This window comes from Aythya marila (genome assembly GCF_965140915.1).
Source record: "Aythya marila genome assembly, chromosome: 1".
Taxonomy (NCBI): Eukaryota; Metazoa; Chordata; class Aves; order Anseriformes; family Anatidae; genus Aythya; species Aythya marila.
The window spans coordinates 44,422,707-44,449,659 of NC_139042.1; the positions used below are offsets into that span (position 1 = coordinate 44,422,707).

Sequence of the window (26,953 nt, forward strand, 5' to 3'; positions counted from 1 at the left end):
AAAGCAGTCACCTAAAATAGCAAAAAAACAAAAACAAAAACAAAGCAGATGCCAAGTGACTTTTCCAAACTACCTTCACAGATACCAATGGTTTACCATCTCAGAAATTCTGACACAAATGCGGTTTTCAAATATGTTAGTATCTATCTTTCAATGCATTCCTTTCCATGAATCCAGCCAGCAGTCCTTTTAACTTTCATAAACACTGACCCACAGAAAGGAGTTGTACAGCTTAAATACATGTTATGTGAGCCCTATGATGAAGTCTAAGTTTCAAACAATGCTATACTTAAAACTAAACTATAAACTAAAGGAAAATACTGGTAAAGACAGAAAGACTGTGGTTCAAAACGACTGTTTGGCTTACTATGAGTCAAGCAGTGTTTAAGCTGTTTCAAAAACCTCATACTTCTTGATATTTGTAATGGAGTTATACCTTCCTTCACATAATAAAGGCAAACAAAGGGAAGGGCAGGGTTTCAGTCTTATTATTTGAATTATTAGCTTACTATTAACCTTCAAAGAACAGGACTTACTGATAATGTGCAAGTCTTTTTCCAGATCAAACAATGAGATGCCACAGGCATGTAAGCATTTTCTTGCAAGCTTAAGCTGCAGTTCCTGTTGCAGTACTGGCTCAGTACTTGTTGCAAATATTCGCACTACAAAACCATCCTGCAATAAATAAAATATTCATTGTTTCATTGAACAATAAATACACTGATTTACTTTTCATGGTCTAAGTGCATTATACTAGATCAGAGCAAATTATCAGATGGCACACAGATAAAGTAATGTTTAGTACAGAGTAAAAAGAAGAAAATGGCAAACAGAATGGTCTGAAGAGAAGCATCTGACAGACCTTAAAAATATTTTGAATTTGCTACTAAAATAGTGAATTAATATAGAAATAATTAGCTTCCAACTTCACCACAGAAGTCTTGCTTTCACAATGATTTATAACCTTATTTTAAGCCCTAAACTTCTTCTGGTTCATAACTCAAAATTCTAAGTGCAGTTTAAGGATGACTGATTTAAATAGTAGTTAAAAGAGGTTTCTGTTTACAAGTACATTCATCTGGCCATGTTAAAAACAAGTTGTCTGAATAGGGAAACTGGTTAATACTGGTTTCCTTACAGATGCATGTCTAGCTAGTATCTGTTGCCTACCCTGCCCCACCCCAGCCCTGCTCCATCCATGTGTTACAGTTTTCTCACAGGCAGTAAACAGTGACCAGTCCAGAACTGTGAATGCAATAACTGCCTGCCAAAGAAAACATACAACAGCTAACACAGTTTCACCTCTCACCAAAGCACTTACTTCACAGCTTACTTCACAGCTATTTATTCCACAGTTTTGGCCAGTGGAATTTTCATATAAAATCTACTGGAATGTAGTATATCTTTGCTACCTCTTCTATTAAGTCTGTCTGAAATTCTCCAACAAGTACCAAAGCAATTACAGGAAATGAAATTAAGATTAAAATTACACTAAAGCAGCTTATCCCACAGAGCCCCTATAGAAGAACATGTTAAAAAGCCATTATTATGTAATGTAAGATTCTTTTTTCCCAGAAAGAGTGATGAAGTTTTTCTTAAAACTTATCTGAAAAATTATGTTCCATCACAAATCAATTGTGTGAATATACACATGTATGGCAGTTTTTCATTACCTTTAGCTACATGGATTTCTTCCTTAGTTGTGTTAGCTAAGAAAAAGCCAAACTTTAAGCAAAAATGAAATCGTATACATTTTGTAAAATAAAGCAATTAGGTGAGAGAAAAATAGTTTACCCATCATATATAACACTTACATCTCTGGATGCTGCTATTTGATTAATATATTCTCCATCAGTGAAGAGGATATTCTGCCCTTCAGTATGACAATCTGTGAAAGATGGAGTGCACTGATTAGTTAATATTAACACACATACAGAGTTCTCTGCTTCCACTTAATTTATTCTCACTACAATCTAACTACAAGAGTTCTAGTTAGATCTACAAAGAGAACATACTGGCCTGATCATGTGGTATTTTAGGATTTTTATTGTATCTCTTCTCTCACCTATATATTACATACATTACTCCTCCATCCCTTTACAAGTTATTAAAACTCTTTCTGTTGTGTGCAATGTAAGAGGTTACCCCGCTATTTAATTGTAAAATAATTTACTATTCACATGTGAGGGGTAATCTAAATTTCTGTAACAGAATTTTCAGTTTTGCCTGGGAGTCTTTCCCATGCCCCAAAGACTTTTTTTTTTAAAGTAAGGTTCATTATATTTAATAGAAGTTTACTAAGTCCAACATATAAAACCTACAGAAATAAATGAACCTGAGAGAATCAAACTTATCATCGTTTGTTTTTCCATTGTTCATCAGGAGAAAACCTAGTGCTTTGTGGAAAACTGTAAGACTTATACTTGCATGTATCATGCATTTATTGAAAACAGGTTGGTCTCTTCCAAGAAAAAAAGGTAGGGAAATAATTCTGCCCACATTAAAGAAAAAAAGAAGACAACTACTTTCTCTACAAGTTTAGAGGTATATCCCTATACAGTCTCTTTCCTGCTCTGCTGATGGAACTACTAACAAGGGAGATTCTATGTCTTGTACATGTAAGGTGTCTCCTTCATTGATCACACAGAGGAAAGAGGCCTCTTCCAAGAATACTATAGGACAGCTATTTTACGCTCTAAGTACCTGCATAATAACCTAAATAAAGTTCCAGTATCGGTCAGTTTATCTAGCAGATTTAACGCTAGATGAAACATACACAATATGCTTCCAGCACAATTAGCAAATTTGTTATTTTTTGCAAAGTAGGTAGAGAAAGTACTTTTAATAAAAATAATACATCTGAAAAAATACTTGAACTATTTACAAATCCAAAATCTTATTTACTATTTCCTGCTATATTGTCTTGTCCAAAAATAAATGTCTTACAAGGAATAAAATATGCATTAGGTGGCCTATTCTAATTCTCATATCTTGAAGTAGCAGACCTAAAACAGAGCACATACAACTATGCAACACAATGTATGTAAGCAGCAGGCAGGATGGAGAATGGCATATACACTGAAATTTTAAATACTGCTCTCTCAACACTATGCTCAGATTTAATGACTGAAGTCAGCTCACTTTATTCTCTATGCTGCGAAGTGGTATTAGCAATGTAACAGAAAGAGTTGTCAATAGCTTGAAGTTCCAAAAATAATCTAAATGACATTTCTGAAAGGCTACAGGAAGCCGGATGTCTTATAGGTAAGTATTAAGATCCCTTGAATGGCATATGAGGAGCTAACACAAGCGTAACTGTCAAGGAAATGGGATATTCTTGCCATCACTAGATCCATATTACGTTGTTTGGCCTAATTCTTGAGTCATTACTATTGAAGAGACAAGCCTCCCAATAAACAACTTTGGGGGGTTGTTCATGTATTTGTCTGGTTCATTCGAAAAGGAAACTGGGAACAGGTGTGACTTTTTAAAATAGATTCTTTGGAAGACTTCCTAAACATTAGCACTTGATTAAATAACCCAGATGCATCAATAAATATCAAATTAATGGGGAGAGGAGAAAATGGAAGGTGAATGAAGTATCTGCAAACAGTAGGACTGTGTAAGTATCTCAGCTAGCAAGGAGCTCTTCTGATCATCTGTAGTCATTCATTATGACTTTGGAAATTATTCTGGGCATCAAGAAAAGCTACTCAGGGTTTGTGTTTGGAGAGTACTGTAGCAGGAAGTTCTTATATCTTACCTAAATAACTTAATTATAGACACATGCTAGTCATAGCCACTTCAAAGGCTCCAAGAGAAGATGACTGATAAATATCACTTTCCATATTCATACAAGGTATCATGAATGTAGTGCCTGCTATTAAATACTACTGAGCTTATCTGTTTTGGTCTCTACAATATAAGGAGGATATAAAAATACTAGAATGTTTCCAAAGAAGGACAACAAAGATGGTGAAAGGACTAGAGGGCATGAGTTACAAAGAGCAAACAGTTTAAGCTCAGAGAAGAGGAGACCGAGGGTTGACCTCAATGCTATCTACAGCTTCCTCATGAGTGGGAGCAGAGACGGAGGTGATCTCTGCTCTCTGGTTAGCAGGGATAGGAGAGGTGGAACTGGCTTAAAGTTGTGTGAAGGGAAGTTCAAATTGGATATTATTAAAAAGGTTCTTCACTAAGAGGGTGGTCAGGCACTGAACAGGCTCCCCAGGGAAGTGATCACGGCTCCAAACCTGTCCATTGTTCCAGAAACATTTGGACAATGCTTTCAGACACACTGTTCAACACTGACATTGCCCTGTGTGGAGTCAGGAGTTGGATTCAATGATCCTCATGTCTGCCTTTAAACTCTGCCTATTCTATGATTCCATCTTCAGTAGTGGTACTATGCAGAACAAGCAAACAGCCCTTAGCTCCAGAATACTTACGCAACTTTAAAGAACAGTGAAACCTACTTCTACTTCAGCTGAACGCACCAACTTTTCTCATATATAGTGAGAATTACTATTAAAGAAACAGTTCAGATGAAAACCTCCTCTGTAAATTCAGGTCCGATCACATAGCATATCGCTGAATTTGGTGATTATTGTGTGATATTTCCACCGGGAAGGCAAGACCGACAGCTCAAGGACAGTGCATTAAACTTTTCAAAGGCATTCATTAGATGCAAGAATGTTGACAAATAGTCTGGTAGTTCCACATACATTGTTAGGTTGGCTAGATCATCTGTCAGATGCCATCTAGCCAATCTGTCGTCTAGCAGCCCTTTGGAAGAGAAGTTTATAGTTTCAAGAAGCTGGTGGATCCTACTGTCTGAGAAAAGAGAAGATAATGTTCCACAGTTCACAGAGTTTTCTAATGCCACATGACTTCTAGCTACATCAACTCCTCATCACATTACCCAATCTCCTACTCATCCCTTTACAAATAAATACGAATGCCTTATTTAAATGTGTTATGACCAACCAGGGCATTTGAAAGAGATTAACTCCGGATAGAAGTACATCTGAATACCACACCAATTTGGAGGAAATACTTGGATTCATATCTGTGTTCAGCTGTTAGCAAGGTCACTGCCCTCTAGTTCTATCCGGTGTGGTTTTTCAGAACTACAGAACATGCTACAAGACATGGGACAGCCATTACTATTTAGAGTTATGTACATACTCGGGTTTCCTCAGGATAGGTCACGTACTCACACCCACCTCCATCTTTTTTCTTTTAATGGGAAACAGAAATAACAAGAAGTGGAGCCCTTTCCACTTGTTCTAGCCAAAAGAACAAGACCATTATCTGCTCATAATAAGTAAGTATGAGATAAATGTGTATAAGTGCAGAAAGCAAGACAGCAAAGTTCAAGGGCTGAAGTACAAAGGGCAGCAGTTATGGACAACATCTAGCATCTACTTCAACACTATCACAAACCACACAAAACACAACCGTGTAACAATTTGTGAAGGATTTTTGAAGGGGTATTTCCACAGTTTTAAGACTTTTGCTTTTGCACTGAAGGTTTAGTACATTTCTATTTCATTTGTGCCTTTTTGTAGTATAAACAGGCTGTCTTGAAGAATGACACTTGTTTTCACCAAGATTTGCAGAATAAAGCTAACAGCTTTGAGGTGTAGACTTCAAATGTGTTCAAGTGTCTCTCAAGGCCTGAATGAAGAATAATCCTTTGCTTATCAGTGGTAACACAGTTAAGGACCTCAAAGGACCCTAACAGTTGAAGCTGCCTTGAGGTGAATAAAGTGGAAAAACAATCCTGTAAGGCAATTTGTCAGATCCTTGAACATGCTCTCACCCAAATTTCTCATACATCCTCGCAAAGACCAAGCAGCTTCAAGTGACACTAGCATTTTAAGGACTATGCAAATATTGCATAGACTAGATTCTACATGCATATTTTGTTTCAGAAAAATTGGTTTTGAAATACAAGAATAGAGAATTTTTCAGAGACTTCAGGCAATGCCTTCTTATATATGCCAGGATGCAATACAAAATCTTTCTTCTAATCTGTAAGAATAAACCTGTTGTTGTTTGATAAAAAAAATATTCTTTCGCCCTGTCTGTTTACATGGCTGGCTAACAGACAAGTTTCACCAAGGAAGCCGTCAAAATATGTTGGAGAAACATCCTAATTTTCTAAGCAGAGACACAAGTTATAAGGCTCCTATGAAAAAATACAAACAACAAATACACTAATTGAAGCATTAAAAGCATGGTCCAGTGCTCATTAGTCTCTTTTGGTTTTTGGACATATTTCTTCCTATATTCAAAATCAAATGGCTGTGGTCATAGTTTGTGATTATCTCCATTTAAAAGATACTGGAAACAAAGTCATACCTAAGCCAAATTATTAAAGCCCGAACCAGAAATAAGTAAAAATTCTTTAAGAAGGAAGCTAAACTCTTGGAGTCTTTAAATTGAGATAACTATACTTTTTTTTTTTAAATTACAGTATTCTTCCAGTAGTTGGTGTTGATGCAAAACCTCTGAATAAAACCCTGAAGCTGGTCTAATGCAGCAAATCAGAGCCACAATAAAGCATTTTTTTTCTTATCTCAAAATCTATTGTGCTTTCTCTTCTGCTTACTTGAAAATATATAACATGTAAACAGTAAACTATAACCATCTTCTCAAATCTGGAAGCTCATACCTGGCAAAGCAACTGTACCGTCTTGTTCCAAAGTTTCAGGGTTTATTCTTATGGCTGTCATACTGTGATTGTTCGCATCTCTATATAATAAATAGCCCTGGTAAAAGTAAGAATATATACATTGGTATGAAAATAATCTCAAATACATCAAAGGTCATTGACAAAAATGAAAGAGATTCGATTATTATTTTAGGCATAGTGTAAATTTTTTTGAAACGTTTCACATTAAATGTGCTCTACTTTCATAATCAACTCTCTTTTCAATAATTAAATTCTTGGACGAATACTGGAAATTTGGCACCCACCACACTTTCCACACACTGATCAACATGCTGATACTCACATACAGCTTCTGAAGCCACATGGAGTAAATCTGTTCTTCATATGTGTATAAAATACAGTTAAAAGCCACGGCAAAAAACATGTTACTGTCCCCATTTTCTAAAATAGTGAAAGATTTGCACGAATTCCAGGAAGAAGATACATATATTGACCCATATAGTAGACTAAATGTTAATGAGTAAGTATATTAAAAGGCTGTAAGATTTTTCAAAAATATTAGCTAACCATCTTGACTTCCAATAGGGACTATCTTGTTTTGTGAGCTTTCTAAGCTTTTCATGAAAGAGATTCCCCCAAAGTACGTAGGGATTTTGGTGACAGCAGCCATGACACAAAAAGTTACATAAAATGAGTTGTTATATTGTTCACCTCCCATCTCCTAACCAGACCTAGGTGAAGGGGCATATTCAGGACTAATGATTGCCCCTTCCAGTTTCTCCACATGTAGAATACCTTCAGCTCCCCAAAAGTCCATATATGGTCAGCAGCCCACATCAACAAGCATATTGATGCTGTACACCTTTTGGTATACTTTAGCATAGCAAAACAGTATCTTCTCTCTGTTCATATGTGGGTTTTTTAGTTTTTTGTTTTGTTTAAGTTTCATTTAGTCACCAGTTTATAGTTGGTTTCTCAGTAAAAAGATTTACCTACCTGAAAGCTCACGTTTGAGGTTTATTATTTACACCTATAACTTTGAGTGCATATATAAACACAGAAAATATGTTTTGCTTTACCTTAATCTAGATAGCCTACATAAGCCCACACTTCCACATAACGTGCATATACATATGAGAGGCACCTGGCAACTTTCCTCCTATGTCTTTTTAGATCTTGCAAAGCCTACTGCACCCTTCAAAGATGCTGAGGAGCAGGGTAGGAACACAGTCAGGGAATTTACATTTAGAGAACATTTCTGCTATAAATGCAGCCACATGAAAGGAAAAGGATTACTTAAGAGCACCTATGAACATATTAATTAGATGTGACTGAGGCCAAGCAAAGTAGTATTCACCTATAGGAGGGTTCCAGAGACCAATGTGAATAATGACTAAATGATAATTCTGACAGTGGCAGTGTCACACCATGAGATTTGACAGTGGCTGGCACTTGCTTGAAGCGTGACCGGTCTCAGGTGGAGATTTACCCCTCTAAGAATGGATGTATTTCACAGGGTAGTTACTGAGGCCTAACCTCAAAATACCTTTACTTGCCAAAGAGTCACAGACCCTAGTTATGATAACCTAACTTGAATGAATAATACATCCGACGCTTTTTCTTCCATCTAAACTACTTGAATTTTCCTGGATACATTCATCAAAGCTGAAGGAAAAACAAAAAAGCAACACAAACTAGGAAAAATAAGAAGTAAAGACCATTAAAGATAGAAAAGCTTTAGTCTGAAACAACTTGCATCATGAAATAAGAAAAATCACTTGAACTTGAGCTGACTCAACATAGCAACTGAAGGGAAATGTAACTGTGGGCACATTTCACCTCTTTTATGGTCACATACTTTGCAGTAAATGAAACTTATGTATCCTCCTATAAATATAGCACCAGACTGACTTTTTTTCCAACTAGCAGTGTCTTTGTGCACAATCACTGTGTGAATGCATACAGCTGTACAAGCATGCAAGGAATAATATTAAATATATTTATAGCTATGTGCAGAATGTCCAAATATGTAACTGTATGTAGTGAAACTGTATGGATCCTATTTGTTTTCAAACCAATAAAAAAGTTTCCTGAATGAATGCATCCTCACACATTTGTATCAGTATATGTTGATAATCTGTTGTAATACTAAAGAGAATCAGCTATTATATATGTGGCATCTGTAATAACAGAATATGTATTTCTAATGAAAAATTTCACTTCAAAAGCATGACAAGGTGTATATCTAGTTTCACACGGGCAATGAGATCACTTGTTTAATAGTAAATATACAATAAAAATGGTAGTATAAAAATGTAGCAAACTCAGTGTTCTTTCATTTAGTTGTTTGGTGGTTTTTTTTTGAGAGCACTGAATGGTAATAACTTGATTCTGAAAAAACAAACAAACAAACAAACAAAAACCCACACCAAAACTTTTTCTATAGGGAATGGCAAAGGTATAAAAAAAAGTTTACCAATATTCCAGAAACTAACTCTAAAAAAAAAAAAAACACACATCCAAATATCCAAATACAGTTAACATTTCCCTGGGGTAACATTTCCCTGGGGTAACATCAACAATTATTTCTACTTATGGTTTATGTACCCTTCAATCCACACTCAATGACCTAAAGAGCACTTCTATGTTTTACTGCAAATGTTTAAAAAAATAAATTGTAAATTGGTATTATAAGCATCTGCTATAGCACTTTGCTGCAACAGCATTTTTACATCCACCAACTTATTTACTGAAAGAAACAGACATCAAGTGTCACTGCACAATTCATAAATGTTGAACCATCATACTTGGAGAAAGTCTTCTGGTGACAATGCAAATAATTGACACTTCATTATTCCCTCTTTTATACCATTAGATGCTCCTTATCTTCCACTGTAACTTGAAACTCAGTACCAAAGAAATACTTTTGTAAATAAAGTATTTACAAAATATATATAAAGCAAATATATAAAGTATATCTGTGTAAACTTCCTCTAAGCTGTTCTCTACTTAAATTACTCTTGGAAGGGTGGGGAGGGTGCTTGTTATGTTTTGAGCATTCACCTACCTGAGCATAGCCTAACCAAGACTTCTTCTCCTTTCTGTTTTTGATGCGGGATGTAGAATTATATATATGGCCCTGGAAATCAGAAAATTCCAACTGTTAAACAAATATCAGAATCACAATTATACAATTAATCAATCATTTATAATCTGAACAACATCTTCAGCCATACTGAGAAGTGAAAACTGTAGGAAAATACTGCAAAATTATCATAGAAATCAGTAGAACAGAATAGACAAAATGTAAAAACTGATCATAACTAAGATACAAAAGATTCTCAATGGAAACAGGACATCTTAAAGGATAATATTTTAATTATCATTCATTAGACAAAAAGTAACATTACCCTCACTGTCCCACTATATCCAGAGCCAATTTTGTAAAGCCCATCTTTACATAAGAGATATAGGAAAAAACCATCGCTCTGAAGCAGGCACTGGTCATCTTCATCTACAGATATTTCTTTCAATGGCCATTTGTGCATCAAGGCTGCCTTCTTTATCCCATTACTGAACCAGTCCTGGATTTGTATTTTGCCCACCAGAACTGCCTGTACACTCCGCTGAAGAGAGTTTAAAATGGTTGGCACCTAAAAACAGTAAAACAAAAACTGAGTTAAAAAACATGCTTATTTTTAAGTGTTCCATTTTCTATTCTATCTACATCTCAAGAGAGACCATGAAATACCTACTCTTATTTTAAAAACAGTGAGAAAAGAATTATCTGAATTTACATATCAGATCATCTTGGAATTCATGTAGACATCATTTACACAAATTTCCAGATATGGAAAAGCTTTATTACACAACCTGAATAGTTTGACATGCATGGCTGCCATTATTGGTGAGGATAGCAGAGATTGCTTGCAACGTTCTTCCTGTCTCTCCCCATGCGGCTACCAAACTGAAGAGGCAAGCGCAGGAAAGTGCTGTCAAGGACTGTCCGGTACTGTCGTTCATTCCCGTGCTACGGACAGTTATCTCCAGAAGAAGCTGGAACAGGGATTCTGCAGATAAACACAGCAGTTAAACAGACAAGTCACAAGATCATACTAGATAGTTTGCCAACCAATGGGAAATTAATTTTAAACTTACAAATTACATGGCATCTTCCCATAGCCATTAAGTTTAACCCTATTTCGATGCAGAAAAGGCTGCCCCCCATTTAAACAGGGCTATAATAATCAACCTTAACTCTACATTCTATTTCACCCACAGAAAGGTGAGTCTGGAAAATCACAAGGATGGAAGAACATGAAAAACCTTAAGTCTTCATGTTACCGTGGAACACTACTATAAGTGACAAGTCAGGAGGAGTTACTTTACCTGCCTATTCAGTGTACTTCATCACTGAGATGATGTGTAGGTTTTCACAGGCTTTGTCTAATCTTTATGAACATTACCCATATTGAAGCACAGCCCATTTTTCAGAAATAAGCATTTCAAATCAAAGCTTGAAAATTACTTTAATCATATGCAAGGCTGAATATTGGTACCAATCAGGGTGTGAAAATAAATTTAATTTTTGTCTGTATTGGGATTACATGGCAATAATGAATATAATAATACATGGGCTCTGTGAGCAGATCCCAGCAGCTGCCCCAGGTCCAGCCACCTCCAAAAGGGACCTGCTGCTGGCCAGAGCTGAGCCAGGGAGAGCAGACTGAAGAAAGGGAAATAAAATTTAAAAAAAAACAAACAACAAAACTGCTGTGCAACAGCAGCTGAGAGACTGAGGAGAGAGAACCAGCCCTGCAGAGCCCAAGGTCAGTACAGAAGGGGGGCAGGAGGTACTCCAGGTGTCAGAGCTGAAGTTCCCCTGTGGCCTGTGGAGAGGCCCCTGGTGAAGCAGGCTCCTGGCAGGACCTGCTGCCCATGGAGAGGAGCCCACCCTGGAGGAGGTTTTCTGACAGCATCTGCAGCCCTGTGGGGGACTCATGCTGAACCAGCGCATTTCTGAAGGACTGTAGCCCGTGAATGGACTCACGTAGAAGCAGTTCTTAAAGAACTTTGGTCCATGGGAAGGACCCCACACTGGAGCAGTCTGTGCAGGACTTGTATCCTGGGGGAGGGACCCCAGGCTGGAGCAGCAGCAGTGTGAGGAGGAACAGTGCTATAAACTGACTGCAAACCCCATTCCTCATTCCCCTGTGCTGCTTGGGGTAGGGCTAGAAGGCTGAAGAACTGAGGTTGAAACTGTGCCTAGGAAGAAGCAGGCTCCAGGGGAAAATGGTTTTAGTTTGCTCTCACTATCCTGTTCTATTTGTTTAGCAGCCTTATTATTTATTTTTAAATTACAACATTAAATAGCTAAGCTGTAGAATACAACAGTACATTGCAATATAAGTTCACTATAGAATTATCTTCTTTGCAGTAAGACCAAGTATTTTATAGATTCAGTAAAACAAATGAATCACAGTTTATAAGACTGTCAGGTTTACTATGTTTCAATGAAACCCTGCATTACACAATAACAAATATGACTTGTTTGTTTTTAAATGAACCTTTACATGACAACACTTCTGTTCTACAAAAGATTACTGCTGAGAATTACTGGTTACACACACCATAAGGGAATTTACACTCCAGAATTAACTCAGTAAGTTAAGAGCACGAACAACCATATTAATTAAAACAAACAAAAAAAAGATACTTTTTTTTTCCTACTGAATACAATAACAGATGGGGGAACAAAAACGTGATAATACCTAGGACTTCAGGAGGCTCTGATTGCAGGCCTTCTGGTTGCTGGCCCTGGAGCACATTAAGTAGGGCTTGTAGGCTCCTGAGACACAAGGATGGATGGGAAAATCTTGTCTCCTTTATCAGTTCAAAGACTTCACATAATCCAACTTCAATGATCTAAAAAAAAAGTACAAATACTTTAGAATATCTGTTAATATGATATTTTCAGATCTTGCTTAATCAATAAAGGCATATCCCAACATTCACAGAACAAGACAGTTATTTGAATAACACTATGTAATACAGAATACAACAGTAATTTAAAAAATCAGAATAAAAAAAGCACCTACACAACCATACTAGTAAATATTAAACAGAGATAGTATGATTATATGAAAGAACATATCTAAGCACAGTAACAGCACCCTGAAAAAATAAGGAAACTCAATTTTTAGACAGCATAAGACCAACTCTGCCTCTCACCCCTTCTGATTTCTATTAAGTTCATACTTGAGCTGACAGACCATTTCTTCCCTTTTTCATCACTCATTACTGTGAACCAGCAAGTGAGAATTGGCTTGCAGCTGGAGTTCCCTACTTGAGTCGAAGTATACTTGACAGCTGATACTGGCAGCACCAGTACTTTCCTCTCCAAAGCCTCTGAGATTGTTTTGTGACAATAAAAAGGGAGGTTAGTTACTAGTCAGTAAAGCTCCATATGTACTTCTCACAGACACACCTCATGCCAACTAATACAACATCTATAAGAGCACTGTTACCTGTTACAGCCACTCTTAACTCTCCCTTTCAGCATTCCTGAATATTCTGAGATTATATTTATGCTTATCCCTACCGACTGTTCCACTCACTGCCTTCTCAAAGTCAGTATTTTTAATAATTACAAAGATGAAAGCAAAGTGAGCAGGACTACCTCATTACAAATAGGTGAGCATACCTTCAAAAGTTGACTATGTGTTTCTACTAAAAAAAAAAAACAACATTGAGGCTAAGATGTTGGAAAAGCCCCAACATTTGGAGTATCTAATACTGATTCACTCCTGATTCAAATCTAAGGAGGAGTGAAACGTGAAAATAAATAAAATTGTTAATGGAACTGTCACTCATGTCTGACAGCCAGCTATAACATATACTGGATGCCTTATAGCTGTCTTCTCTGTCATTCGATCTATTTCAATTCCTGTCTTTCAGGAGTTATTTTACCACTTGCTTGATTTCTGGAGGAAGAAAAGAAACAAAATTGAATCAAGTCTTCAACAGCAATTTTCCTGCAAATTACACCTTACGTTTCATACACTCTAAGGAGTGGGGGGAAAAGACATGCATGCAATCTACACGGGAAGAAAAACCTGTCAACAAAATAACAGCATAGATAGTTCTTCAGGATGCGAAGTCATTATGATCTTGCAAGCTAAAGAATAAGATACACTGTAGGATGTTTTTAGAAGTAATATCACTGAAAAGTAAGGGTATCTCTGAGTCACTGTTTTTCCCAGTCTTCAGACAACAGACCTTGTCTAGCACCTGAAGAAAGCAAGGAACCTAATGCATGAAAAACAGCAGAGAAAATAATTTGGTGAACTTCTACTACAGTAGTAACCAACTTATCGTCAACTAGGGATAGCTCTACTGGGATTTATCCTGATCTACACACATTCTTGTTTTGGTATCTGACATTGATATATTGGGCAGACTTCTCAAAACAGGTCTCTTTGCCTTCAGGTCTCCTATGAAGTAAGTCAGCAGGCAGACCCGGGTGACACCAAGTATAAACAGTGAAAAAGCACAGCAAACGTTACTTCACAAAATTCACTCAGGTACCACTGGGAACTACAGCTCGTGCTGATTCACTGCTACAGCTAGGAAGAGCCAAAACAATGGCATCCCACCTCCCGGGCTCCTCCTTACATTCCAAAAGCACCATTCCAGCTGAACAGAAAAGGCAAACAGGCAGCCTAGGAGATTAGGCTGTGAAGAATCCACTATTTGAGCTAGAGCGACAGAAGGGACTCAAAAGCCAAACATCATATAAATAAAAAAAGTCTTTATCTATCTCAACTCCTTCCAACTCTGTACAGTGAAGAACAGAATAAGCACACAGTTTTTTTCAAGACACCTTAAATTTGTTCTCACAGCTCTCTGAAGGCTTTCTGAGCCAAAACAAGTGCTGCTGTGTTCTCACTTTCTGTGTTACAGCCTGCCAGCTTTTACTGACACTCTCCATGAAGCCATCCTCCTGCGCCCCTTTCTAAAAACTTTGAAGCTTAAAATCAAAAGCATAGCTCACCTTAAAAAGGGTACACAAAACACTGTCCTGAATGTAACCACTACGACCCATAATTATTTCGTCCAATGATTTATTCCAGAAATCTTATCTACACTATTGTCTTCCCTCTCATAATTACCTAACATCTGCACTTCTGTTTAATAATACAAAATAATATGTATTGTCATACATTAAAATTAATGCTGAATATTATTATATACATAAAAAAATACTTACACAGGTAAAACATTCTCCAAATGAATATTAAAAGACTTAGAATGAGTTTCTGAAGAGAATACTTATTTTTCTTCTACTTTTTGTTACAACTTAAAATGCTTTCATTTTTGCTTAAACTTTTGCTTAAATGAGCTTGAGCTCATTAACAAAACAGTAAAATGTATGCCACTGCAGGAATAAAGAATATTTAATCGCTTAATTCTACCTTAATCCAGCATTTGCTCCTTTTACTACAGGGCTTTTGTGGATCAAACACAGCCCAATGCTAAGTTTAATATAAGACACCACTCTCTTCTCCCTGACAAACAAAGCCTCTCTCTAACTCTAGTAATTACAAATCAGAGCAGTAGAACTGAATCTGCCCTCTTTCAAATAGTCAGGCAAAGGCCAGTATTTCTTGTAAATCCAAAACTTCAAGGTATCAAAGCAAGATGCTAAACTGTCCAAACATAACAGAAATACAAACTTTATTGTGGCAACAGCTGAAAATGAGCAAATTGGGTGTGTTTTTTTTTTTTTTTCCCCTTCAATCTCATTACAGAGCCGTTTATTCCAAACTGTATTCTAAACAAGAACTTTGACAAAACTGATTTCCTCACTTTTAAGATTAAGAGACATTTCAACAGAACAGATTAAGAGACATTTCAACAGAACATCTTAAATTAAGCTCACGCTGCATAAAAATACAATGTTTTCAACTTCTCAAATAAACGAAGGATTTTCAAGAACAGAAAGTATCACTATACCACACAACCAACCAACTTCAACAGTTAACACTTGAGAACCTGGAAGAGCAGAAATCCTGGTTATGTGTTTTTGGAGTATGACTTTCACCTCAGTGTCAAACACTGAAGAGATCGGTATTCTTTAAAATAAGGTAGTGATTACTTTCAGAAACTGGTTTAGGTAATATTATAAGCCTTAGAAACTTCAAAAGCTTTGTCTATATTTAACAAATTAAACCCAACTAAATATTTTTCATTATACATAAAAAACAGAACACTATACTCAAAGCATAAGACAGACACTTATTCAGAATACAAATCAATTTACAGTTAGCCTGTAAGTTTTACTACTTGTTGTGAGACAGCTTCAAGTGTATGCCTTTTTCAAATTTATATATGCAAATGAAAGCAATAATAAAAGTTTCTTACTTTATAGGTATCTAAACAATCCAATATTATCTAGATAGTTATTTAAAAGTTTACGGTTGTAACAAGCATCTAAATCATTGTTGAATAAGCAGAAGTTCTTGAACTCTTAGATATTTAATAGTTTCTTTGCTAAAAAATGAATAGTTTGAAAGAATACTGCTTTTCATCAATTTGATAACTGCTATAGTAACTGTAACCAAGTATGTAATTTGATGTTATATTTTAAGAAAGGAATATTGAGGTCTCTTACTGAATTTCCATGCTATTTTTTCTAATTCACCATTTCTTTTAAAACTGCACCACCCTTCAGAGTCTTTTCTTAATCTAACACATACCCATCTAACACATAACCTCTAACACGTTTAATGTCACTGACCTTTTAGCTTCCACATGCAACTGTTCTGTCCATAACACTGCTAAATCTCAGAAGACATAACATACAAACTTTAAACCACACACATGGCACACTTTAAAGAGATACTTGCCTTTGGAAGTTTAATAGGTGGCTCTTTGGATTCCTCTTCTTCATCACTGTCCGAATCCCCACTCTGCACGCTGTTCTTTGAAGCCAAAGATACAGATGCTTCCTTTTTTTGCCACTCCAATACACAATGGCGGACATTGCAGTAAACATTAAAAGCTGAAGGATTGCTATGTAATCTTATATCTGGTATGGTTACTGTACTCTCTAGGTTTTCAGTCTGAAAAAAAAAAAAGGAAAAAAAGGTTGATTTAAAAAAAAATAAATGAAAATTCTGTTTTGAAGCTTATTAGAAGTTTCAAGCTTTGCTAAATTTAAGTCATCTTAACAGAGCCTTAGAAATTTTGGCTGACCAAACAGTTCTCAAACTGGTGACTGAACTTTCCTGTTGAGATATGAATCATATTTTAGGCAGGGAAGAAAGGAGGAAAAGGAAGAAATTTCAGTATATTCCATCTGGCTTTAGTCTCTCTCTCTCATACTGTGATGAGGACACCAGGATAAAAAAATGAAAAGGGACAGAGGCAGTGCAGACTAAAGAAAGGTTCAGACCTGTGCCACAGCCAAATGACGAGCAGAATTCAGGATTTATCTTCTTACCAGGATCAGTTTTGTTATTATTACTGAATTTTAAAATGCATTATTTATTGTGGTTGCTAATTTTATTCTCTGGAAATAAAGATTTAATCTGATTGCTAAATGCATATTAGAAATTTTTAATAGTGTTAACTGTTTCGTGATGGCAAGTTCAAAACCTCCCCACAGCAGGAACCGTGGATAATAATTTCGTATAACTAGAAAACAAATGAAAAACTAATGGACAAACTACTGAGCAAAAAAAAAAATAATATGTCAAGGCCTGTGAAATTCTGCCCCTTATTCTCCCTTTCTTCAGATTGTAAAATGAGATAGGACAAACGGAAGACAACCAAAATCCACAACCAAAACAAACAGTCCAGGTTACACTTTCTCTTAGGTTGCGTACTACCAAAGACTAGGCTGGTGTGAGAAACTGGACTTAAGGTATACGGAGTCAATGTAAGGAATTCCCTATAATACCCTGGTGTAGACAGATGGCACAAAGACTAAGTAAAGAAGGAAAGCCTAGGTTAAGAATGCAGGACAGCCTTGCTTGAACAAGGCAGGAAAAATTTGAAGGACAATTAAGCTAGTCAGGGCTATGACTAACTTCACAAGGTTATTTTCTTTGCTTGTTGAATTCTTCAGAAGTGGTGAGCATTGAGGCTTTTTGCCTTTTCTTTCTTTCCTTCTTTCTTATTCTTTCAGGGGCCAGGTATTGTGAATTAATGCATTTGTTTGGCAGGGTAGTACAAAGCAAATTAGATTACAGTGATATGGAAAAGATCACAGTGGAAATACACATACAAGGGTGGGGAAAAGGACCTTCAACTACCAAAGAAGTTTGAGAACCAGTGAACTGATATTTGAAAGGAATGGTTTATTTTTCTATGGTAGCCACAACTTTGAACGTCAAATTCATAATACATTTTTACCTGGACATATGTTTTAATTATTAACAGAAATAACAAGGCCTTCCAAATCAGAACATTTTAACACCATATGTTACAAAACTTAAAACTCAAAATAACTTCAAGATATTTCGTGGTTCATACAATTTTCCTTTTATTTTTGACTGTGGTATAATTCTAACTGCACTGGTATATATTTGCATATCCTTCCTTTTCATTATTACTACAAAATTATTAGAAGCTGAGACACAAAGAAGCAATGGTTTACTCTGCAGGCTGTTTTATCCAACACTGTTAATTTATGTTACCCATGTCAGTGTTAGAAGTAATTCACAAAAGCAATGTAAAAAGAATAATATATATATATATATAGTTAAAAAAATAAAGTAAATACAGATATATATTTTTTGAGCACAGCAAAACTTCTGGTACTAGAGATGGAAAAGCAAGATAAGCTTAGTTCTTGTTCAACATGAACAGAAAGAAATTAATAAAGTTGCTGTTAAAAACCCGTGATATTAAAAAGTGGAAGAATTCAAGATACAGCATGATGTGTTACTCCAGTGTCAAACTGTGCCAAAACAGATTGAGATTGGTATCAATGACAACGAGCTATTTCTCTTGTGGTTTAACCCTGCAGGCAGCTAAGCACCAGCCGTTTGCTCACTCCCACCCAGGGGGATGGGGAAAAGAATCAGAAAAAAAAAAACGAAAAAATAGTAAAACTTGTGGGTTGAGATAAAGAGTGTAATAGGACAGAAAAGGAAGGGATAATAAATAATAATAATATACATGCAGAACAAGTAATGCACAGTGCAATTGCTCACCACCCACTGATCAATGCCCAGCCCATGCCAGGGCAGCACCTGCCCTGCCAAACCCCTACCAAACCCCTCGGTCTTATGGCTGAGCAAGGCACCACACCCTATGGGACATCCCTTTGGCCAGCCTGGGCCAGCTGTCCTGGTTCTGTCCCCTCCCAGCTCCAGCTGCACCCTCAGCCTCCTTGCTGGCACGGCAGCGTGAGAAGCTGGGAAGTCCTTGGCTCTGTGTAAGCACTGCTCTGCAACAACTAAAACATCTGTGTGTTATCAGCGCTATTTTTCTTCTAAATCCCAAACACGGCACCATACCAGCCACTATGAAGAAAATTAACTCTATCAGAGCCAAAACCAGAACAATTATATTCTTTAAAATTAATTTGGCATCAGAAAACTAAATGGTTATAACATGACTCTTTTCTGTGTCAAATATTCATATACATACCCTAAGATTTTGCAACTGCTGATAAGACAAATACCCAACATCAGCTTTCAGTTAATTCACTTGAATCTACCAGGTTTAAAAAAAAAAAAAAAAGTGCATTTACTATGCACTTCCTACTTAACAGTTACAGGAAAAGAAAAATATCAGAGTTATCTGGCAGATCTCTATCTGAAGTCCACTGATCTGATTAGTATCATGCATTACAATTAACAACATCTGTGAAGAGTTTCCAGTTCCTTCTTGTCAGTTCAGCCTAACTTTTATTCCAGAACTTAACTTCTGGAACACATCTGAGTTCTGTAGCTCTGTAGCTTACAGCACCTCTTTTGAAATAGGTTGACTAAATCATCTCAACAGCACAGATAATTTTAGACATTACAGTGCTAGATAAAATACCAATGCCTGTTCTCTTGCCTATTAATAATAAGCTGACTAATTTTCAGAAATAAAACTCCTTCCTTATTCTCAATACTTTACAACTATTAAAAAGTTTCCTACGTAATGCTTTAGCTTTTAAATAGTAAAAACACCTTCGCCATTCTGTTTAGTGTCTCATTCTTCTACAGAAGTACACAAACTATAGCTACAAAAACCTCCTATCCAGACCTTACTACAGTACAGTTCTCCACAACCCCCTGCTCCATCTGAACAGACAGCATAGCACTACAATGACTCAGAACTAGACTTAATTTCCTAGCTATGATGTAGACCCGCTGTTTATGTCTTACTTGTATCTCCACTTCCCCCCCCAATACGTTGTTTCTAAGAATTGTAAATTCTTTGAAACTAGAAGCACTTTATAGTCCATCTGTTAGACACTTGACAAATATAGTCACAATCCTAATAATGCCCTTTAAGAATCATCTTGAAATACACTACCTAGTTTTCTCAGTTTAAAATCATTGGCCTTTTAACTCTACTAAATAAATCCTCTTTTGAATAGCAAGCTGTTAGGTTGTAAAAATAAGTTAAAACTGAAGGAAAACTATGACTTTAACAGTTTACTGTCTTTCATTTAAGAGGAAAAAAAAGACGACTGAAATAAAAGTAAATGTACAAGCACACAAAAGTTTAGCATTTCTCAAGGAGAAGTAATAAAGTCTATTTTTAGTTAGGACAATTCTTTTAACGATGCTGTATTTCATTGACACAAAATTCACTGACTTGCCTGGATGCAATCCTGTGCAACGTGTTCTAGGTGACCCTGCTTGGCAGAGGGGCTGGACTAGATGATCTGTGACCAGAGAAGGGCTACGAAGCTGGTGAAGGGCCTGGAGCACAAGTCCTGTGAGGAGCGGCTGAGGGAACTGGGGTTGTTTAGTCTGGAGAAGAGGAGGCTCAGGGGAAACCTTATTGCTCTTTTACAGTTACCTGAAAGGAAGGTGTGGGGAGCTGGGGGTCAGCCTCTTCTCACAGGTAACTAGTGATAGGACTAGCGGGAATGGCCATAAGTTGTGCCAGGGGAGATTCTGGTTGGAGATTAGGAGACGCTTCTTCTCAGAAAGTGTGGTTAGGCTGCCCAGGGAAGTGATGGTATCACTGTGTCCCCGGGGATGTCTAAGGAAAACTTGGACCTAGAGCTTAGGGACAGGGTTTAGTGGGTGATATTGGTGGTAGGGGATGGTAGGACCAGATGATCTTGGAAGTCTTTTCCAACCTTAATGATTCTATGATTCTACGATCTCCAGAGGTCCCTTCCAACCTCAACTATTCTGTGATTCTGTGAAAATACTTCTACATTGTGAAGGAAAACAGTTGCATATTAAACCAGAATGTCAACAAACTTCTATGAATTCAATGAAGAATGATCTTTAACTATGGAACTCTTTACTTCAAGACAAAAAAAACTAAAATAGCATGTTTTGTTTTTAAGTGTACTGGGATCCACAAATACATGAGATGTCTTTTTGTAACACTAGAGATAAGGTAAAAAGCAGCTATCACTGAATTTCTAAATATTTTTTTCTTTCTAGTTACATAATTACTTAATATTATAACCCAAAGCACTCACTAAGTCTAAGAATGACCAGAAGCACAGCTTCTAGGATGTCCAAGTTGAAGACAAGATGATAGACAGGCTTTACATTTTTCCTTCCCAAAGCATTTGGTTTCCCAGAGTATGAAATTATCATTGCCCTAAAGAAAATGGAGCTCCAAGACCAAAAAGCAGATTTATACTTTTCAATGAAAAGTGCAACATTTTGAAATGAAACCTTTGTTGTTTCACTTGTTATCACTACAACTCTTATATGGAGATATATTATGGAACATGCACTGTAAAAATTAAGAGATACACAATATTTGTCACATCTTCTGTTTTGTCAAAACATATGAAATTAAATATTGGTTGGAAACAAGTATTTTTAAACAAAATACTATTCTTTCAAAATGTGTAACATTAAACTTCAAAGAAGACATCTCAGCTGAAACCACACAAAGTGATGAAAACAGTAATGAAAGGTCATTTCAGTGGTCAGAAGGACTTAAACATTTTTTTCAGAGGAATAGATAGTGAATCTGTAAAGTCAATAAACCTAGTTAAATTCCTCACAAAATCTTTCTACATGTTAGGTAAACAAAAAGAAAGCTGACCACATGCTTCATAAACTTAGGATAAAATTAGAAAAGTCTTCCTCTTAAGTTTTAGAGATACTGAAGAAATAAGAATTCAAATCTGGCCTACTAAATAATGAAATCTAAATGCAAGTCTGAGGAATTGCAAAGCCAATGTAAGTAATGAATCATAAACATGGCCTTAGTACACCAAGGTGAAAAATTATTTTTGTTACTTTTTCCCAAAAAAAGACAGAAGGCTACCTTATGGGAGAGAGAATGAAGCACAGAAACCCATACCCTGATGTGTGATTTGCCCTTGTAAATGTATAGCTCCTGCTAAAAAAGGGTGCATTATGCAGAAGAGGTCGAAAGGCAGCCTAAATGTTTTTCTTAATAAAATGGAGTGCACAGACTCACAAGTGCTCTTCTCAGTTAGTCCTCTGTGATGTTCTAGAACACGCAAGGAAAGAATTGGGAAAACCAGAACCCTTTGGTTTCTTTTACATTTGTCTTCCACCTGAACAATCTGATTTACCAAAAGATGAAATCTTGACATAGCTTATTTTCTCATGAATTTATTTCCTTCCTCTTGAACTGCAAGAATGGTTTATTCTCAGATGTGACGGAAATAGACTATAAGCTAAGAGACGAAAGTTAATCTGTTGTTAAAGATGGTAAACCTAAAATAACCATCTGATCTAACCTGTGTGTAACACAGAGCATAAAACCTAACCAAATTCTTTGAACAATTCAAGCATCTTTTAGAAAGGGATGCCCTCTTGAGGTTGAAACAACGAGTGCTAGAGAAGACATTGAAAATGTTGCCATATTATTGAAAAGTGTGTTTAAAGCAACAAATATTTACCTTAGTTGATTTATTTACCTTTCACATCTAATCATTACGCTCATGTCTTCTCTTGCCATTCAAAAAGGATCCTATGAATCCATTTATCCAATGCAACTATATCCAGTAAATATGTTGGACTATGAAGCTTGTGGGGAACAGTAATTCTGGATTTAGCTTCCTAAGTAGTAGTTCAACTAGGGAACAACTATCCAGAAAAACAAGTTTCCCTCTATAGAGTAACACTGATCAAAGATGTTACCTTCCTTTAAAAGCACAAGTTTCTGTCACCAGACAACACACAAAGACTAACCACCTTCTGCACTGTCTCTTCTAATTTGTAATTTGTTTTTCTGTGTTGACAGGGGGTCTGATAAAAACGATGAAGGCTAAAAACTTTAATTTCACAGTGACAGAAAAAGAGGTTAAAATTTAGCTTGAACTAGAAACACGTCACTGTACAGTACTGACAAAAGAAGTGTTGAAGATAAGTCTCTTCTATACCCTGGTCTGGAGCTGCACTAGTTGAGATAAGCAGAACAATCTGGTAAGTATCCAAAAAGGCAATATAAACTTAAGAGATATTGTGCTTGCTTCACCCTCCCAAAGTCATCCGTCTTGAGATAGAATAACTGCAGGAGGTTTGGCAAAGACGGATAAGATGGCCAATGCAATCTACAGTTTAGTTGTATTACAGGGGCATTCAACTGACTAGAAAGTGCTTTCACCGGATAGTTCAGTGGTAGTGTCCTGCAGAACCATTCTTGAAAAGAGCTACTTTCACCTCATTGACTACAGCAGAAACCTAGGAATAATCCTCCATGCCTACAGTAAACCTTCATGAAAATCCCTCCAAAACTCTGCCTTTAATGAAGAAATAATAGTTCTCTAATAGAGAAGGAATACATGTACAGCAAAGCAGTATTACAAACTACTGCTACTTCTGCCTAGGCTTCTGCAAAAAGTCAAGCATGTAAACATTTTGACGAAGTTCACCGTACTGCTCCCAGCTGTTTAAAGCGATATGAACAGAGGAGAAAATATTAATACAAACTGTTAAGTATCATCTACTCCACTGCAGAGGAATTTTCAAGGATAACTTTGAATTATGTAGACACTATGTGCTTGCTCCCTTTCTCCTTCAGCCAATATGGACAGAACTTTACAGCACTAGTCTCTAACTCCTGGCTAGACGTGCATCTCTTAAAATTTAACTTTAAGACCAATATGTTTCTTAGCTATATTTACAGTTTAGGAATTGGGGAAACAAAACACTGGTCATATCCAATTGCATTTGCTACTAATGTTCGGCATGGAATAAAAAGGTTAACATTGGTATCATGGTCACACAGAATGCAGTAAAGAGACAAAAAAAAGCTGGACTGTTATCTTTTCAAAACAAATGAATTGCTATTTTTCTCACATCTCTCAACTGAAATTACTTTCGTTTTTCAGTCAGAACTTTTAGAAGTTAGTTACACACGTACCTTGTTGCGTGTTTTTACTTTTAATTTAGTCTTCTGTTTCCTTTTCAATTTTTTCTTGCTAAAAAGTTTCTTACTCCTGAAAAAAAAAAAGCAGAAAACATAATTATAATTAAAATTCCTTCCTTTCCCCATGGTAAACTGCAGTACCAGCAAATAAAAATATGTGGTAAGTCCTCTAAAACTTTTTCTCCTAAGCAATACGAACCAATACAGTCAAAATTTCAGTGTACAGACGTCTTTAAAATTGTGCTTTCCTAATGCTCCACTGGATCGAGAACCTTTATTCTCCTTATTTTAAGCAGACTACTTGCTAGGGCAAGAAAAAAGAACAACCCTCCATTTCATACTTTTTACCTTACTGTTTCTGTTACAAGCCCATTAGTACCATACCGATGCTAGAAATTAGAATACTTAATGATTCATAACTGGTTACATCAGAACCAGAACATGTGTTTTGGTCCTACCAAAACCAGAACGTTCACACCAGGACACACACCTTTTGTAAAGGCTTTACCAGATATAAAGATTCAAGCCTCCCTATACAAAAAGACATCTTCACAGATGCACCATTTGGCAGAGCATTCAGGCGATGGAAGGAAACTACAACGTTTGAACACGCCACTTTTAAAACTTCAGTGTGTTCTTTCCCCACCCTCAACTTATAGACTTTTTATTTCCATCTTTTCATACTACAGCTCCAGCTAACACACGCTCCTCTAACCCTCTTCTGCCCACACCTCATTCCTATCACATTCTTTTTCTCCTCTATTATCCAATTAAAACCAAACAAACAAACAACAAAAAAAAAGACACGAAAGTAGAAGAGACGCCACACACACAGACATTTGCCACCACCACCAAAAAAACTCTGCTTGAGATGTATGCATTTTAACCTACTCTATGTTTCTCTATTCTGTTCGGACTACGAGCCCTCAGCAAAACAGGCAGATGTTATCTGTGCAGCACACAGCTCGTTCTAGACTGGACTTTAAGCAGCAGGTACTAACATTCTTCTATGCCACTCAAACATTACTCAAATGGTTTACAGTTCAGATTAGTTGGAGAAATAAAACTATGGAATCTGAAAATCACTAGTTTCAATTTCAGGGAACAAACTGGAAAGAGACTGAGAATCAGGGTGATACGTTATTTGAACAACTTTGTTCTGAACAATAGTTGAGGGACTAGAAGCATATTGCTTACAACTCTCTCCTATACAGTGTTCAGACTTCAAGAGGATACACTTCTTGTGGTCCAGCAGGCAACAGCTAGAAACTGAAGTTTGACTGACACTCACCAGTCACAAAACAAGATCAAAGAAACCCTGCAAAGAGTATCCCCAAAAGGCTGCCCACTAGACATTTCATCACCTTTCCCACCTTCATCTATTAACACTCAGAGGGTGGCACACACTTCTTCAAGACACTTCCTGCAAAAACAAATCGCTTCACCACTTTTCTTATAAATTTTGAGTCTTGTATATAAAAAGGAACAACTACCATCATCCTGGTAGTTAAGAGAGGCAATTTAGTTGAGGGGGAAAAAAATACAGTATGTTAAAGCTTATGAAGAGAACCTAGATGACCTCCTAAGGTCCCTTCAATGGTAAAGGATCAATGTATAAGAGTCTGCCCAATGTATTTAAGAGGAAGTAAGGAGGGATAACAATCCACATAATCTCTAATGTCTGCATTTCCACAACCACCCTCCATAGTCTGTTTCACTATTTAGTTATATTTATACTGGACAAGTTCTTCTTCCTTATTCTGTTGTCAAACACAACACTGTAGTCACTCAATCTTCTCTGGACCAAATACCCTCTTATAAAACTTTTATTCTAAAGTCAGGTGCAGAAGTCCGGATTTATTGTGGACTCTCTTAGCCAATACCAAATGTAAACCACACTGACTAAAACTGAGACAGTACTTATTTATTCACTGTTGAGCAGAGCAGGAAGAGTTGCCTCATATGCCTCCAAGGTCACACCTAACTGTATTCTAGGTATTACCAGGCCAGCTTCACAGAAGCCATAATAACATGAAAACTTTCTCCTGCAAACCTTCAAACTGAGCTTGCATTACTCTTTACCTAGTTGTACATTTAATTACGCCTTTCAGTACAATAAAACTGCTCAGTACAATTTGCACTTACTAGAGCCAACTTCAAAAGGGCTTTTCTCTTTATTCTTTTTTTTTTTTTTAAAGAAAAAAAAAAGGACAGTAACTCAACTTGCCAAGACATTTCAAATTTAATCCTGCCTGCCAAAAGCCTTGTAAAGTCTCCAAATTTGTTAAAATCTGCAAACATCACGAGCACTTTTTCCTTTCCATTTTGTAAATATTTCACAGGAGCTGTCCCTATTTTGGTGCCTATTTTTCTCATCGGCTGTATTTATCAATAAATACCTCAAAATGAAACCTCCTTTTTCTCCTGTCTAAGACTGGGTTCGTCTCCAAAGTGACAAAACCTTTGCCATTTTAAGGACTAATTTCATTTGTCAACAATACCTAGATAATGTCTTCTTCAGTTAGTGAGTGAAAAGATCAGCAATGGGCTTATTTCCTCTTTCAGAGTCCAAATGGTGGTGCTGTGATCTCCCACATTCATACATCAACTATTATAGATGCTGCAAATGCAAGCTTTTCCTAGTCACTCCGCTACTGTAGTCATTATTTTCTGCAAGTTTTAGGCTTAAATAAAGTCCTGCATGCAAACTACTTGGGTATA

The 26,953-nt window shown here is 36.5% G+C and overlaps 1 protein-coding gene across 13 annotated transcripts in view; it reads right to left on the reverse strand.

Moving 5' to 3' along the window:
- Positions 1–26,953, reverse strand: part of MYCBP2 (MYC binding protein 2) — a 193,871-nt gene that overhangs the window by 145,371 nt on the left and 21,547 nt on the right. For all 13 annotated transcript variants that reach the window (XM_082784816.1, XM_082784822.1, XM_082784820.1 and 10 more), the window contains exons 2-10: positions 24,227–24,302; positions 16,588–16,803; positions 12,451–12,604; positions 10,553–10,749; positions 10,090–10,332; positions 9,747–9,818; positions 6,680–6,776; positions 1,815–1,888; positions 537–675 (exon numbers count right to left, since the gene is read on the reverse strand). In XM_082784816.1, coding sequence (XP_082640942.1) covers positions 537–675; positions 1,815–1,888; positions 6,680–6,776; positions 9,747–9,818; positions 10,090–10,332; positions 10,553–10,749; positions 12,451–12,604; positions 16,588–16,803; positions 24,227–24,302 — 1,268 coding nt within the window. The remainder of the gene's footprint in view (positions 1–536; positions 676–1,814; positions 1,889–6,679; positions 6,777–9,746; positions 9,819–10,089; positions 10,333–10,552; positions 10,750–12,450; positions 12,605–16,587; positions 16,804–24,226; positions 24,303–26,953) is intronic.